Source organism: Marmota flaviventris, chromosome 9 (assembly GCF_047511675.1).
Source record: "Marmota flaviventris isolate mMarFla1 chromosome 9, mMarFla1.hap1, whole genome shotgun sequence".
Lineage (NCBI taxonomy): Eukaryota > Metazoa > Chordata > Mammalia > Rodentia > Sciuridae > Marmota > Marmota flaviventris.
In genome coordinates, this window is record NC_092506.1 from 6,330,295 (window position 1) to 6,345,014 (window position 14,720).

At 46.2% G+C, this 14,720-nt stretch overlaps 1 protein-coding gene across 1 annotated transcript in view; it reads right to left on the bottom strand.

Annotated features, from left to right (window-relative positions):
* Window positions 1–14,644, bottom strand: part of Bbs1 (Bardet-Biedl syndrome 1) — a 21,852-nt gene extending 7,208 nt beyond the window's left edge. Inside the window, exons 1-15 of the mRNA XM_027944501.3 lie at window positions 14,564–14,644; window positions 14,199–14,275; window positions 14,051–14,085; window positions 12,701–12,976; window positions 12,130–12,176; window positions 11,977–12,015; window positions 11,822–11,894; window positions 9,238–9,369; window positions 7,846–7,952; window positions 6,459–6,579; window positions 6,145–6,303; window positions 5,000–5,069; window positions 4,373–4,531; window positions 1,344–1,477; window positions 328–462 (exon numbers count right to left, since the gene is read on the bottom strand). Coding sequence (XP_027800302.2) covers window positions 328–462; window positions 1,344–1,477; window positions 4,373–4,531; window positions 5,000–5,069; window positions 6,145–6,303; window positions 6,459–6,579; window positions 7,846–7,952; window positions 9,238–9,369; window positions 11,822–11,894; window positions 11,977–12,015; window positions 12,130–12,176; window positions 12,701–12,976; window positions 14,051–14,085; window positions 14,199–14,275; window positions 14,564–14,610 — 1,611 coding nt within the window. The 5' untranslated portion in view covers window positions 14,611–14,644. The remainder of the gene's footprint in view (window positions 1–327; window positions 463–1,343; window positions 1,478–4,372; window positions 4,532–4,999; window positions 5,070–6,144; window positions 6,304–6,458; window positions 6,580–7,845; window positions 7,953–9,237; window positions 9,370–11,821; window positions 11,895–11,976; window positions 12,016–12,129; window positions 12,177–12,700; window positions 12,977–14,050; window positions 14,086–14,198; window positions 14,276–14,563) is intronic.
* Window positions 14,645–14,720: the final 76 nt, after the last annotated feature.

The window sequence follows — 14,720 nt, forward strand, 5'->3', positions numbered from 1 at the left end:
AGGATCCCTTTTGGTAGCAGGAGCAGCTGGGAAGCAGGCTGGGGCTTCTTGGCCACCAATAATGTTGGACAGGTAGGTAGGACTCAGGCTCTGCTATTCCCTACCACCTTCCGTATGGCTCCTGGGCCTGTTAGACTGGGAAAAAGGTGGCAAAGGCAAGGCCTGGTGCTCCTTCCAGATGCCCACCTGGTGTCTGGCTAAGTTGGTCTGTTGGCCACCTACTAGCCTACTGCGGACTGGTGAGCATCTAATCAAGACCCTGCCCTAACCTATTGTATCCCATGACTCAGGGCGGGTTGTGGGCGGGGCTAAGGGGAGATCTAGTACCTTGAAGAAGGCCCGAGGCAGGGCATAGAGTGCCTCGTTGTACAGGAAGCAGATCAGCAGCCCTGTCACAGGGCGGACTGTTGAGGTGTTCTGCAGATGAAGCGTGAGCTTGAAGGTGGGCCCCAGGCCCTGGACCTGTGGGGATGGGTGGAAAAGGCCCTCAGGACTGAGGGCTTTGGGCACTGAATCCAGGAGCCTGGCCCTGTCTGCTTCTTCATCAGTGTCCTCAAGTTATCCCAACAACTGCTCTAGTGCTTTATCTATCTGCCTTCATCAAAATGCACAGAAGATAGACGGGGCAGCAGAGGCCTGGAGAGGAGAGGGCCTCGATGAGACCACCTAGCAAGGTGGAGGCAAAGCCAGCCAGGCTCATGGCCCAGCTCCCTCCTGCCCGCTCCCCAGGCCTGTTCTACCTCCCACCCTTGTCCTGGTAGATGAGATTTTCTCCCTCGCACCCTGAGTTCCTCTGTCACCCCTTCCTCCTCTATATCTATCCACTCTCTTTAGGAACTAAGTGATTAGAAACCTGGGTAGAGCAGACAATACACATAGGGACCAACTGAGAGCTGGCTGTAGCCTCGTGGTCACTCAAATTTGGGCATGTGTAGGCTTCTCCTCCCTCACGCCCAGGCATACTGCCTATGGCCAGACCAGGCTGGCCCTTCTCTGTACCAGGCGGTCCTATGGCTACTGAAGCAAACAGTATTCTACTCTATGCCATTAGATCCCTTGAGGCTCCTAGGAAGAAATGTTCCAAGGTGACACTCTGTGCTCCCTGTCCCATGTCTAGGAGCACAACACAGAACCAGGGGGCTGAAGAGGAAGTCTCCTTCTGTGGCCAGCCACAGAAGAGGGCAGTACAAGAAGCAAGACGGTGAAGGCAGCTCTCCCAGGAGGATATGGAGGGAGAAAGGGAGCCTGGGGTTTACTCCATGGCATTGGCTCTGGGGGCTTAATTGTGTGGCCCTCCTGACCTCTGCCCTCTGGCCCTGATACGCCCACACCTGGGTGCTCACCACAGCATGCAGCTTGAGCGGTTCCCAGGCTGTGGCCGACACGGGGCTCAGGCTGGACTCAAGGGCCTGCACGTAGGCGCGGGCTGCCCGGAGGCGCAGCAGGTAGAGGTCTGTCTGGAAGCTCCGGTGCATGGCTGTGAAGAGAATATGAAGGCTGAGGCTGGAGGGAGGCTGCTGTGGGGAGGGTGTGAGATAGATGCAGTGGGCAGGACCTGCAGAGGCTGGGAATGTGGGACAGGAAGGACTGAGGCCAAGCCTAGCCTTTTGGTGACCCAGCTGTGGACTATGCTCTAATTCCTCTCCATTGGTTCTCCCACCACCTTGCTGTCTGCACATCTTAGTCTCCTTCTGTTCAGCTCTAAAGTCTAGTGTTTCCTGGATTCTGGGCCTTGGCTCATTCTCTTACATTTCTTTGTCCCCTGGACAACCCAGGGCCTGTCTTGGCTCTGACCATCCCAAAGTGCAACAGCTGCTGGCCCCTATGAACTGGGACCTTGTTATTCCCATGTCCCTCCACATTGTGTGTTGTCTCCAACAGCATCTGGGCATCTAGGCCTGCAGCTGCTTAACTGCCCCATGGTCATCTCTCCCTGGGTGTCCTATAACACCTCAAGTTCAACACTGTGGAAGCCAGCCTCACTATCCTCCCCCAGTTACTGCATCACTGTCCCCCAGGCCACCTTGATTTACCCCTCACCCTAACCCTTTGGTAAGAGCAGGTAACTAACTCTTCCTCAGCTTGCCCCCAGAGTCCCCCGTCCCTGCTCCTGCCAGTTCTCCTCTGTCCAGACCCAATATCTTGGTCTGTTTTTGCTTTTCTATTTTGTGTGAGGTGCCTTTTGCCATTTGGAAGTTTTACATCTTTATTTTATTTTATTTATTTATTTATTTATTTTTTGAGAGAGAGAGAGAGAATTTTAATATTTATTTTTAGTTTTTTTTTCGGTGGATACACATCTTTGTATGTGGTGCTGAGGATCAAACCCGGGCCGCACGCATGCCAGGCGAGCGCGCTACCGCTTGAGCCACATCCCCAGCCCCAGTTTTGCATCTTTATGTTATCCCACTTATTTATCTTTCCTTTTTCCTCTAGTAGTTTTACAATTTACTTATTTATTCATTTATTTATTTTTTAGTTTTAGGTTGACACAATATCTTTATTTTATCTTTATGCGGTGTTGAGGATCGAATGCAGTGCCTCACGCATGCCAGGCGAGTGTGCTACCACTTGAGCCACATCCCCAGTCCACAATTTATTTATTTTAAACTTTTTTTTTTTTTTAGTTGTTGATGGACCTTTATTTTATTCATTTATTTATACCTGGTGTTGAGACTCGAGCCCAGTGCCTCTCACAAGTGAGGCAAGCACTCTACTACTGAGCCACAACCCCAGCCCCAATTTATTTTTAACCTAACCATAATTAACTTTTGTGATTCATATAATTCCCTTAGAAGCAAGTTATTCTAATTGTACTTTGTTTTTTTAAGAAACAGAGTCTCTATATGCTGTCCAGGCTGGCCTCTAACTCCTGGGCTCAAGCAATCCTCCCACCTTGGCCTCCAGAGTAGCTGGGATTTTGTGTATGCGCTGTACCTGACTCTAATCATGGTGTTTGTACAGTTGTGCCTTTCCTCACTAATCTGAAATGACATCTTTAACACATACTGACTTGCCACACATACAAGGCCTTTTCTGAACTTCCAGGATGTTCCTAAATGACTTTTGTCTCCTTCCACATCAGCACCATCAACTCCTACAGTTTTGTAGTTAATTTGCAATCTTATAGGGTAAGTTCCTTCATTTTTATCCTCCCAAAGTTCTCAGATTTACTCTTAGAATCAACTGATCAAGTCCTTAAAATGAACCCCATGGGAATTTTTTCTGTAACTCTGCTATTTCTAGATTAATTCTAGAAGGATTGACAATTTTACCAGTGTGTCTTCCCACCCTGAGATTTGGTGAGTCTGTCCATTCAGGTGGCCTCTCATGTTTTTGAAGACAGTTTTATAATTTTCTTTATTAGGCTTTGTACATTTTCTTGTTACATTGTTTCTAGGGATTTATTTTAAATGGAAACTTTTTCCATTATGTTTGCCAATTGGATATTATTGGTATATACAAAAGATTGTGATTTTTAAATACTTCACATCTGGTTACCTTTCAGAACTCCCTACTTATGTTTCTGCTACATTATCACTTACATGTTCTAGGTTATAAAAGCCTGCTCTTTTCTCTGTCCTCCAATTTGTCCTTCAAACTGAGACCAAGATCCCTTTAAAAAACTTAGCAGGAAGAGTTACTGCTCTTTTTTACTTGACCTCTTTGCCAGTTCCCCATGCCCTAAACACACATTTGAATGTAGTTTTGCATTCCTGGCCCTTTGGGAACTGGCTCCAACCTGCCTCCCCAGCTACCCGTGGCCACTCGGCCTCCTGGCCTTACAGCTACATGGCAGATGCTGTCTTAAATCCAGGTTAGGGCCCTGAGCTTCTATCCCAGACTCTGCCTAAATTGCCTTTCCCTCCCCACTGTCTGGTGGACTTGTAATTATCTTTTGGCATTAAGTCAATGTCACCTCTCTCTAAAGGTTTTATTGTTTCCCAGGCAAATATTCCTTATTGCCTTATGTGTGTCAACAGCACACAGAAACTCCTATTCCTGTCATACAACATGAAGTCTCCTATGTAGGACTAGCCTACTTTAAGGAACCTGGCACAAGGCTTGGCATGATCCTGTAATGAATGAATGAAAAGGGAAAGTTGAACAAGCAGAAAATCTTCATTAGTTTCTACTCTGAAAATACTTGCAGCTAGAAGTGACCGCTGCCCCTCCAACTTTTAAAGGCACCTATCCCTTGAGCAATGATGATATGTAGGTAGGTGCACCTCCCATGCTGTCCCTGACTTGTAGAGGTATGAGACTTGTTGGGTTGGCAGAGGTCCCCCTGATTGCCTAGGGTACCTGAGAACCATCCACCCACTTTTTGCTGTTGGGAACAATGGAGGAGGAGAAAGAGGGGGAGTCTTACCAGTGCCAGCCTCCCGTTCTCTCAGTGTCTGATCCACGTAGAGCCGAGTCTTTCGGGGCACATTAAGTTTTGTGGCTTGGGCTGGTGGGGGACCCACCTCGCCTGTGCTCTCCACAAACACTGCTGTGCGCTTCAGGATCTTAATTATCAGGCCACCACCTAAGGAAGTGAACAGACAGAAACCGATCTGTCCTCCCCAGTTCTATTCAACATTCCCATTCTCTCTGCCCCAAACAATCAACTTAATAGAGAGCCATTTCTATACAGGTCTGTCTTTCTGACAAGACTCAGTTTCTGGAAGGAACGCAATATGTCTCAATAGTGTTCTACCATTAATTCACCCAGCAGCTCCTTGTGGAGTACTGAGACATTCCTAGCACTGTGGCAGGTACTACAATACTTGCTGTGGAGACACGACCCGACCTAAGCCTGGCCTCTGGGCAGCAGCATCCAAGTACTAATAAGCTGTCTGAATGGCAACTCAGACCCTGACAGGATGTGTCTGCAGGCCCATCTTTCCATATTTGGGTCTGTTTGTGTTTCACCTCCTTCTCTCCTCTTTCTCCAGCCTGTCCCCTTCATTCCAATGCCAATGCCAATGTCCTTGACAGAACTGAGTCTTCTCACCTCGAGTAGTCATGACAAGGGTGTTGTCCTCCCGCCCATAGCGGCCAAAACAAAGGCTGGTCACTGCATCCTATATGGGAACATCAGAGTTAAGCTGAGGAACATCTTGGAAAGAAAAGCAAGATGGAGAAGATGAGGAAAACCCTGGATAAAACAGGTGAGAGGTGAGGAGAGGCCTGGGGGCAATGCTGCCACCAAAATACTTATTTCCCATCTCCTCTCCAACTTCACTGCCATGGCCACAGTTCCAGACCAAACACCACTGGCCCTGACTTCTGGGGTAGTCTCCTAATCAGTCCTCCAGCCTATTGTTGACCCCACTCTGTCCTTCGTAATGCTGTGTCTGTTGCGTTTGTGAAAACCAACCCCCAATGGCTTTTGTCCTGTCCTCCTTATCAGAACACTTAGGCCTTTGACATCAGACTCCAACCAGCCTCATCCACCAGTTTTCTCCTCTGTACTTCTCCCAGCCACCTGCCCTCACAGCACCTGAAGGCCCAAACCTGTTGCTTTCAGATTTTATAGTGAGACTCAGGATAATTTATACCCACACATAATGGTTTCACATGTGATACACTCTGAAATTTCTATCCTATTTTTTAAAATGTTGCTGATTGTAATCCACTAAATTGATTTAATGACTCATGAGAGTATAAAAATCTCTGTTCCAAACCTCATCAAACCTCCTGGATTCTTCCATCAGAGTGCTTCATGACTCTCAACCTTTGTTCATGATGCCCCGTCTGGAATATTCTTCCTCTATTTGTCAACTTAGCAAACTAATTTACCAGGTGAGTGGCCATTTGCTCTGTGAAGTGTCCCATGAGTTTTTCCTGTCTACCTTTCCCCTTCCTTCCCCTGGTCACTGGCCCCTCTCTGCTTTTCCAGCCTTTGCTCTGCTGCAGGCCGCCTTGTGTGTTCACATGCTGCGTCTGGAGTGCTGGTTGTTCCCGTAGGTTGTGAGCTCCCTGAAAACATCATTTCACCCCCCCCCCCCCAAATGGTGACTTGTACATATAAAGTGCTTGAAAAATGTTTCTGAAATGCTTCCATATACTGTCAGGAGAGGCAGCTAAAAATATTCACAAGTGAGATTGGGGCAAGGAGGGATCAATAACAGACGCTGAAGCCAGGGTGGGACTCACCGGGGTGCGGATGATGTTGAGCAGAGCCTTGTCACGGTAAATACGGACCTCTCCATTGGCCAGCCCTGCCATGACAGCCTGCAGACCCCGGGAACGCTGCTCTAGGAGGTTCATGGTCAGGATGGCGGCAGGCATCTGCACAGTCCACAATTTCTTACCCTGGCAGGGAACACAGAGTCTTCAGGGGCTCAGGGATTGGAGTAGAAAGAAGAAGTGGCTTGAAGTTGTGGGAAAGGAGAAGCCAGGAGGTCTTTCCAGCCAAGGGGACTGGGGTGGACATGTGTGGAAGGGCTGGGGCTTGCCAGAGGCCACACCTTGTGAGTAAAGCCGTGCAGACTATCTTGGGTGCTGCCCACCACCAGGATCTTGTGTACCCGGACAAGCCCCACAGGCTGGGAACTCAGCTCAATGCAGTACTTGGGGCGCTTGGAGTCTCTGTGGAATAAAGACACATTTATACTGCCCCAGAGAAAGTTCCTCTCCAATCCCTGGCTGACTCTTCTCCTTCTAAGCCCCACAGCCTAACCAGCCTAACCTCAGAGGAACCCTGGCCCCAGAGCAGATGCCCAGGGGATTGTTTCCACCTCTCCTGCGTTAGTAGATGTGTGACTTTGGAAAACATCATGTGAGTTCTCTACCCTGTTCCCTCCTGCCCTTACTCTGGTGACCTATATGATAGCTTGACATTGCACAGAGCTTTCACTGAGCTTATTTTAGACTGTCTAGCCAGTGCTAGTAGACTTGGGCAGTTTACTAATTTATAAGAAAAAGATGAAGAGTTTTCTCTGGGTAGAAGCCAGTTTCCTGTCCTTCCAACCTGCTTCTCTTAACCAGAAAGTGGGGAAAATTCCTGCTTTCAACCACAGGCAAAGTCCTACATTTCCCTATCACCAAGTCCAAGTCAACATCATGGCCTATCTAATGACTGACAGCCCACTGGTCTCTGGGCCTCTTTCTAGTTACTCTCTGTCCAGCAGAGTAATTTTTAATCTTTTTTTTTTTTTTTTTTTGAGATTGGGCCTCACTCTGTTGCCCAGACTGGTCTTGAACTCCTAGGCTCAGCCATCCTCCTGGTCAAGTAGCCGGGACTCCAAGTATATGCCACCAGGCCCAGTTTTCCTCACATTTTTGAGCAACTGGTTCCTCACCCCTGGATGGGCATTCCTGATCACCTGGTACTTTTTCCCAATAAGCCTGCATTTTTCCTCCATACACTCATCCAATTTGGAATATCTTGGTTTGTTGACTTTAACACATGCCTCTTGCATGAAGGAAGGGACCATATTTATAGTGTTTTGTTTATGAGCATAGCCCCGATTCCTTGCACAGTGCTTAATAAATGGTAGGTGCTCAATAAATATTTCGGGAATTTAAAAATGTTGCATGAAATATCAAACTAATGCATAAGGAAGTGTCGCATACACTATAAATTGATATAACAAATACAAGAGACTTTCTATTTCCTTGCTTTCTGACTGCATTGCTCACCTATTGTGGCTACCTCACCAGGCTCCTGCTTTGCCAGTCCTTGTCTCATAGCCTCCAGATATTCCCTCTATGCTCATGGGCTCAGTCTCCTTTATAAAACTCTCAGCTCTTTTCATTCCCATATCAGAGTCCCCAAGCCCCCTTGTTCATCTTGCTAACCCCCCGAGAAAACAGGTTTCTGCAACATTCCTCTGGCCCGGAGACCATGGCTACCTTCTCAGGATATAGATGTTCCCATTTCGACAGGCAGCTGCAAGCCGGAACTCTACGTCAAACTGGCCAGAAACCTCCAGGAAGACTGGAACGCTGGGAAGGTTCATCTGCAAAGAAGAGGCTCAAACATCCTGCTTTCTCAGAGCCCCAGCCCCTCCCTGGTTTGAAGTAACTCCTTTGAGTCATCTAAAAATCTTCCTTATCTCAAGTAACTCCTTCCTTGTCAAAACTCCCCGTCTCCTCATTTGCTCCCTGCTTGTCACAGGTTAGACTCATATAATTTTTCTGGAGGGAAACGTGGCAATATGTAGCAAAAGTCTTTAAGTCTATCCCTTTGGCTAAACTCTATTGCATCTAGGAATAGAGTTTAGCCAAAGGGCAGTATCTCTACAAGCACCCAAAGATGCTCGGGCAAGGATGTCTACTGCACTGGTGTTCCTAGTAGTGAAAAAAATGAAAGCAACTTAAGTGCCCAACAACAGATGGCAGGTTAACTAAATTAGGCTACTCTAGATAATGGATATGTGTGGCCTTTAAAAAGGCTGATGTGGTTTTAATCATATGACCATATCCTTAATTGATCATATACTTTAATGTGAAAAAAGCTCATTACATGATCCTGTATTATAATCCTGTTTTTTTAAATTTCTTTTTTAAAAATGGTACTGGGAATTGAACCCAGGGATGTTCTCCCACTGAGCTAAACCCTAGCCCTTTCTATATATTATTTTGAGATACGGTCTCACTAAGTTGCTAAAGCTGGCCTTGAACTTGCAATCCTTCTGCCTCAGCCTCCTGAGTTGCTGGGATTATAGGCATGCTCCACCATGCCCAACCATGATCCTGTTTTTTATAAACATGTAAAGTTATATATCTATATCCATATAAGAAACTGTCTCCAACCTGCTTCCTTATCCAGAAAGTGGGGAAAATTCCTGCTTTCCAACCACAGGCAGAAGGATACATGCCCCCCCAATTTTTTTCTTTCTTTCTTTCTTTTTTTGGTACTGGGGATTTAATCCAGGAGTGCTTAACCAACAGAACCATCCCTAGTCCTTTTTAATTTTTATTTTGAGACAGGGTCTCACTAAGTTGCTTAGAGCCTCACTAAATTGCTGAGGCTGGCTTGAACTTGCAATCCTCCTGCCACAGCCTCCTGAGCTACTGGGATTAAAGGCAGGTACTACTGTATCTGGACAAAATTTTAATAGTAGATTTCTGTGGGTGGTGGGATTTGGGGATATGAATTCAAATATTTTTTTCTTCACGTTTATCAATAGTTTCTAATTTTTCTACAGTGAATGTGTCCTACCCAGCACTATGTGGGAGAAAAGGGAGGGACTGTAGCCTGGATCTTGGGTGTTCCCAGGGTCAGTCAGACCCAACACTGACCTTGGCCAAAATGGTGAAGGCTTCAGGGTCCAGTACTAGGATCTCTTTGTTCTCAGTGCCCAGCACCAGGCATGACACGGCATCCTCATCAGCCAGGTTTTTCTTCAAGGTGATCATGGTGGTGATGACTGTCTGCAGAAGGACTCTAGAGGTCACTCAAGGAATCCTACACCATCCCCCAGATATCCCTGATGTCACAGGAAGGAAGAAAGAAGGCAAAGAAAGAGGAGGACGAGGACGACAAGGAAGCATCAGAGATGTGACAGATTTATGTGTAAACATGTTTATGCAACAAACCTAACTTCCTCACAACAACAAAAGGAAACAGTAAGTCAATTATGAGCTATCTCTGTGATCAAATCAACGTGGACATTTCCTAAAAATTATGTTTTTAAAAGATTCAATGACATAGGGAATGCTTCTAATGGGAGAGAAAAACAATAAGTAAAGTCATGTTTGTAAAATCACAATTTAAAATATATAAACATGCTGGAAGAGGGCTGGGGGTCTAGTTCAGTGGTTGAGTGATTGCCTACCATGCACAGGCCTTGGGTTGTGATTTTATACATAAGGAAAGGCAATGATTATATACTTCAATGTGAAAAGGGCACATTATATGATCCCGTATCATGATCCTGTTTCTTTTCTTTCCTTTTTTTTTAAATATTTATTTTTTAATTGTAGTTGGACACAAGACCTTTATTTTATTTATTTTTATGTGGTACTGAGGATTGAACCCAGGGCCTTGCACATACTAGAGGAGTGCTCTACTGCTGAGCCACAACCCCAGCCCCTCCTTTTTTTTTTTTTAAATGGTACTGGGGATTGAACCCAGGGTGCTCTCCCACTGAGAGCCCTTTCTAAATTTTATTTTGAGATATGGTCTCAAACAACAACAAAAAACTGCTGAAAAGTTAAGCCCTCAAATACAAAGACTGTTTATCTCTGACAATGAAATCATGGAGGTTTTTTAGGATTACAATGGACAATTTTTTTTTTTTTTTTTTGGTACAGGGGATTGAACTCAGGGTCACTTGACCACTGAGCCACATCCCCAGCCCTATTTTGTTTTTTATTTAGAGACAGGGTCTCACTGAGTTGCTTAGTGCCTTGCTTTTGCTGAGGCTGGCTTTGAACTCGAGATCCTCCTGCCTTGGCCTCCGGACTGCTGGAATTATAGGCCTGCGCCTCTATGCCCAGCCCGCACATGTTCTTTTGTAATTAAAACTAGACAACAAATAAGAAAAAGGATGCTCCCTTTCTAAGGAATTTCTCACATGAATATTAGCAGAACCAAAACATTTTTCTTTGGAAAAATTAGCTGCCCACTGTGTGATCATCATTAAGAACAAAAAACAGGGACCATTCTCAGCACACAGTAGGATTAAAGGTCACAGAAACATGGATGGACATTAGTGTTCCCAGTCACTTAACCATAACACATGCTTGGGAAAATTGTCCCCTTCTCTTCCAGATAATTAATCCATTTCTCAGTTTGAAGAGTATTCAAAGATGCTAATAACTAAAGACCTGAGCTGTTGATAAGCAGGAACGAGCAATGATTCTCACAGAACTGAGGATCATGTTAACAGCGCAGCATGTGTTGGCCAGCACATTCAGTTAAGGTGGCCTCTACAGGTGTGGATGGTCCCATGAAAAATATGGAGGGAATAAAAGGGAAGCATTTCTTGCCCAATGTTCAGATGGAATGGTTACATAAACTAACTAACAACCAACGAAATAATCAAGAGCTACTAAAAATAAAGTTTTTTTTTTTTTTTTACAGTACTAGGGATTGAACTCAGGGTTGCTCTACTGCTGAACTACACCTTAGACCTTTTCATTTTGATCTTGCTAAGATGCTGAGACTTCAAACTTGTGATCTTCCTGCCTCAGCTTCCCAAGTAGCTGTGATTCCAGATGTGTACCCCTGTGCCTGGGCCTAAAAATGGGAGTTTTTGAAGATTATTTGAGGCTCAAAATTTAATGTTACATACTCAAGGGAAGCAGAATGTACAGGACTATTTGTGAAGGAAATGTACCAAAATGGTAAGAGTAATAATCTCTGGTTAGTGAAATTAGAGTCATTTACATTTCCCCTTTACACTTCTCCTTATTTTCCAAAAATACCTTTACCCTCAATAAAATAAAAGCTATACGCAAGTTATATAAGGGTATATATTTATGTGTTAAAAGCTGTAACTGTTAACTGTACATGTAGAAGGTACTGCTGTTTTATGACTTTATATATGTGGTGTGGCTGGAAAGGAAACTGCAAACTCAAACTGGTCTGGTTTGGTTGTAGAACTTGCCACTGATGTTATATGGTTTTAAAAAAAGTAAATATTTTTTACAGGGTAATAAAAAGAGAAGGGGGTGCCAGGCATGGTGGCACACATCTATAACCCCAGCTAATCAGGAGGATCACAAATTCAAGGCCAGCCTGAGCAACTCAACAAGACCCTGTCTCAAAACTGAAAAATAAAAAGGGCTGGGAATGCAGCTCAATGGTGAGCACCCATACCAGAGTGGGGGTGGAAAAGGACAGATAGATGGATGGAAGGAAGGAAGAAAGGAGTGTTACCTGCCGCTTGATGGTCTTGGACTTGTGTTGGTTCACAAATGCCTCCATTTCACTCAGCTCTAGATGCAGAAACCTGGACACAGAGAAGTGGTATGTGCATTTCCCAGCTCAGTCCATGGCCACTCCCTTCCCCTGGCTCTTCCTAGGATCCTTACCTGAGTGACTGTACAGACAAAGGCACCTCTGCCTTCTCCCTGCAAGAAGAGTGGCCAGTATGGCAGGTTTGGTGGAAGAATGGCCCCTAAGGGTCAGAGCTTTGGGATGCAGGAGTGGGAGTGGGAGGGGTCATGGGGGAGGTGGGCTCTCACCGGATGCCCTCTAGCATCTCTTTTAGGGTCAAGGGGTCTATCCGGTCCTGTGATAGCAAGAGAAAAAAGAAGAGCCTGTGAGCTCCAGCACCCATGTCCTCAGGGAGTCCACACTTCCAGGGGTTCCTCTTCCTTTCTACTTCCCTCCCAACTTTCTTGCACTGAGCCCCAACTTCCTTGATTTGAATCCAGCCTTGGGGCCAGGGCCATCCACATTATCCTCCCTCAAAATCCCTTACTCTTGCTGCTTCTAGTGCCCTACTTTCCTCTTGTGGGCCACTTCTTTTTTTGGTTTCCCTCACTCCACAGATGGGCAAGAGTGTGGCTAATGCAGAGGATTCTCTGAGTTCTGCTCTTCAAAAGCCCTGGTTGAATGCCTCTCTGGGAGCAACTGCTTAGGGACTGAACCAGCAGCTTACCCAGAAGGGCCACCACTGATGCTGTTGGAGATGAACTATGGCCAACCTCCCACAACTGGCCCACCTATGCGCCCACTCTTCCAGCTCAGAGCCTGGCCCTCTTCACCCTATGCCATCTTTGCCTTCTTGTTCCCATGCCCAATGTTGCTTACCTCCTTAGCTTGGTTCCAAAGGTCTTGTTCCAGAGGGTTTAAAGATAAAGGGGGAAGACTGAACTTGAAGTAGGGCCTAAGATTCTTATATATGTAGACACAAGGGCCTGAAGCAAGTGCCAGAGCTGGAGTCCGGGTCTCGTGTTGTTCCTCCATGAGGAAGGCAGCAGCAGCAGCTGGCAGAGCAGGCAATGGGTTTTCTGCCAGCACTGTTGGTCCTTTGAGCACCTTCAGACGGGGATGCTTCCCAGCAGGGCCAAGATCTCCCACCACCAGCTGCAGGGAAAAGATTGCTCATTCCAGGCTCAGGGTCCAAGAGATCTCTCCCAAGACCCTCTTCTTGGGCTGGGCCTTTTTAACTAATGCTCATTTCTTTATCCTCATACCAAAAAAAAAAAAAAAAAGGCCTTGCCATCAGGCTTATAAGTCCTGTGCCTTTGGAAAAGTTAATTAACCTTTCAGAGCTCAGGTTTCCTGTGGGAAGCCATTCTTGCACGTGATTGGGCACCTCCCTGACTGGGTGTGAGGCATTCCGGCCAAGCTGGAAACACCTACCTCATGATACAAGTGGTGAAAACCAAATGAGATAATGAATTACAGAACCTGGTAAGAAATAGCTGGCAGCTGATGTTTTTATTTATCCATTCATTATTCATCTCAATTTTGTCTCCCCCCTTTCATCCAAGACCTTGTACATAATACACAATTGCTCTACCACTGGGCTAAAAACTTATTTATTTGTATTTTTATTATCTTTATATTAAAATTAAATTTAAAATTTACCTTTTTATTATGGAAAATTCCCAATCACAAAGAAAAGTAGAGAAACTTGTACAACGAATCCCCATAAACCCATTATCAGCTTAGGGCTGGGGATAGAGCTCAGTTGGTAGAGTGCTTGCCTTGCATGCATAAGACCCTGGGTTCAATCCCCAGCACCAAAAAAAAAAAAAAAAAAAAAAAAAAAAAAAAATCACCTCATGGCCAATCCTAAAATCAGTGGTCTCTTGATAAACATAAAACTCTCACTTCCCTCCAGACTTTATTGTCTGCCCCCAGCTAAGAAATTTGCTCTTCCAGCAAAGAATCATGTCAAGGTAACTAAATTAAAAAGCATGTCTTGGTAGAATCCCCAACAGCATTCTGTTGTGCTTTACAAACTTCTTCAATCTGGATTAGAAAACCAATAGGTTCCTTTCACTTTAGAAGCAAAAATAAAATTAGCCCTAAAAGTGCATTCTTCACTGTACACGTGCATTCCAGATTATGCTAAGTCTCTTTGGAGCCAACAGAAAAATCTCACTTTGGGGTACTTCCCCACCCCCAACTCTGCTGGGGTGACTGGTTTACCTTGTACTCTCCGTCCCCGTGCAAATCTGCCAGGGCTGGAATAAACAAAAAGACCATAAATCAGAGTCTCAAAATCCCAGAGGCTTCGCCATGGAATCTTATTCCCGCACCCTCCTAGCACCAGGGGTTCCTGATTCCAGAGACTCACCCAGGCAGGCGGAAAAGGTATGGATGTTGGCCATGGGGTCGTAGTGCGCGTCCAGCCATTTCGAATTGGCCTCATTGCTGGAAATGGGGGGGGGGGGAATTGGGGAGTGGGTCTCAACGCGAGGGTAAGGAAACTTTGGGGGAGCTAGTTAGTGCCTGAGACCGAGGAGTGCAGTGAGCTCTGAACGCCTGGGTCCCGGTCCCTGCGGCTCACACTTGCGCTCCTAGGGCAACGGTTTCCTTTCTCCCAAGAGTCCTTCCAGGACTGTCAGCGCTGCGCAAGAGCCGCAGGATCCCGGAGTCCGGCGGCCAAGGCACCCTCGTTACACGTGTGGGAAAGGACAACTTGAGAACCCCGGCCCTCACCTCTCAGCTAGGCCGCTGTCGGAAGCAGGTGAAGACGCAGCAGCCATCTTCGCAGACGTCGTCTAGGCAACTGGCCCCGCCTCCCCCGCGGCGCAGCGTCCAATCACGCCCGGGCACGGGGAAGCGCGTGTACAAGGGTTCCGGGGAGAAGCTTTCC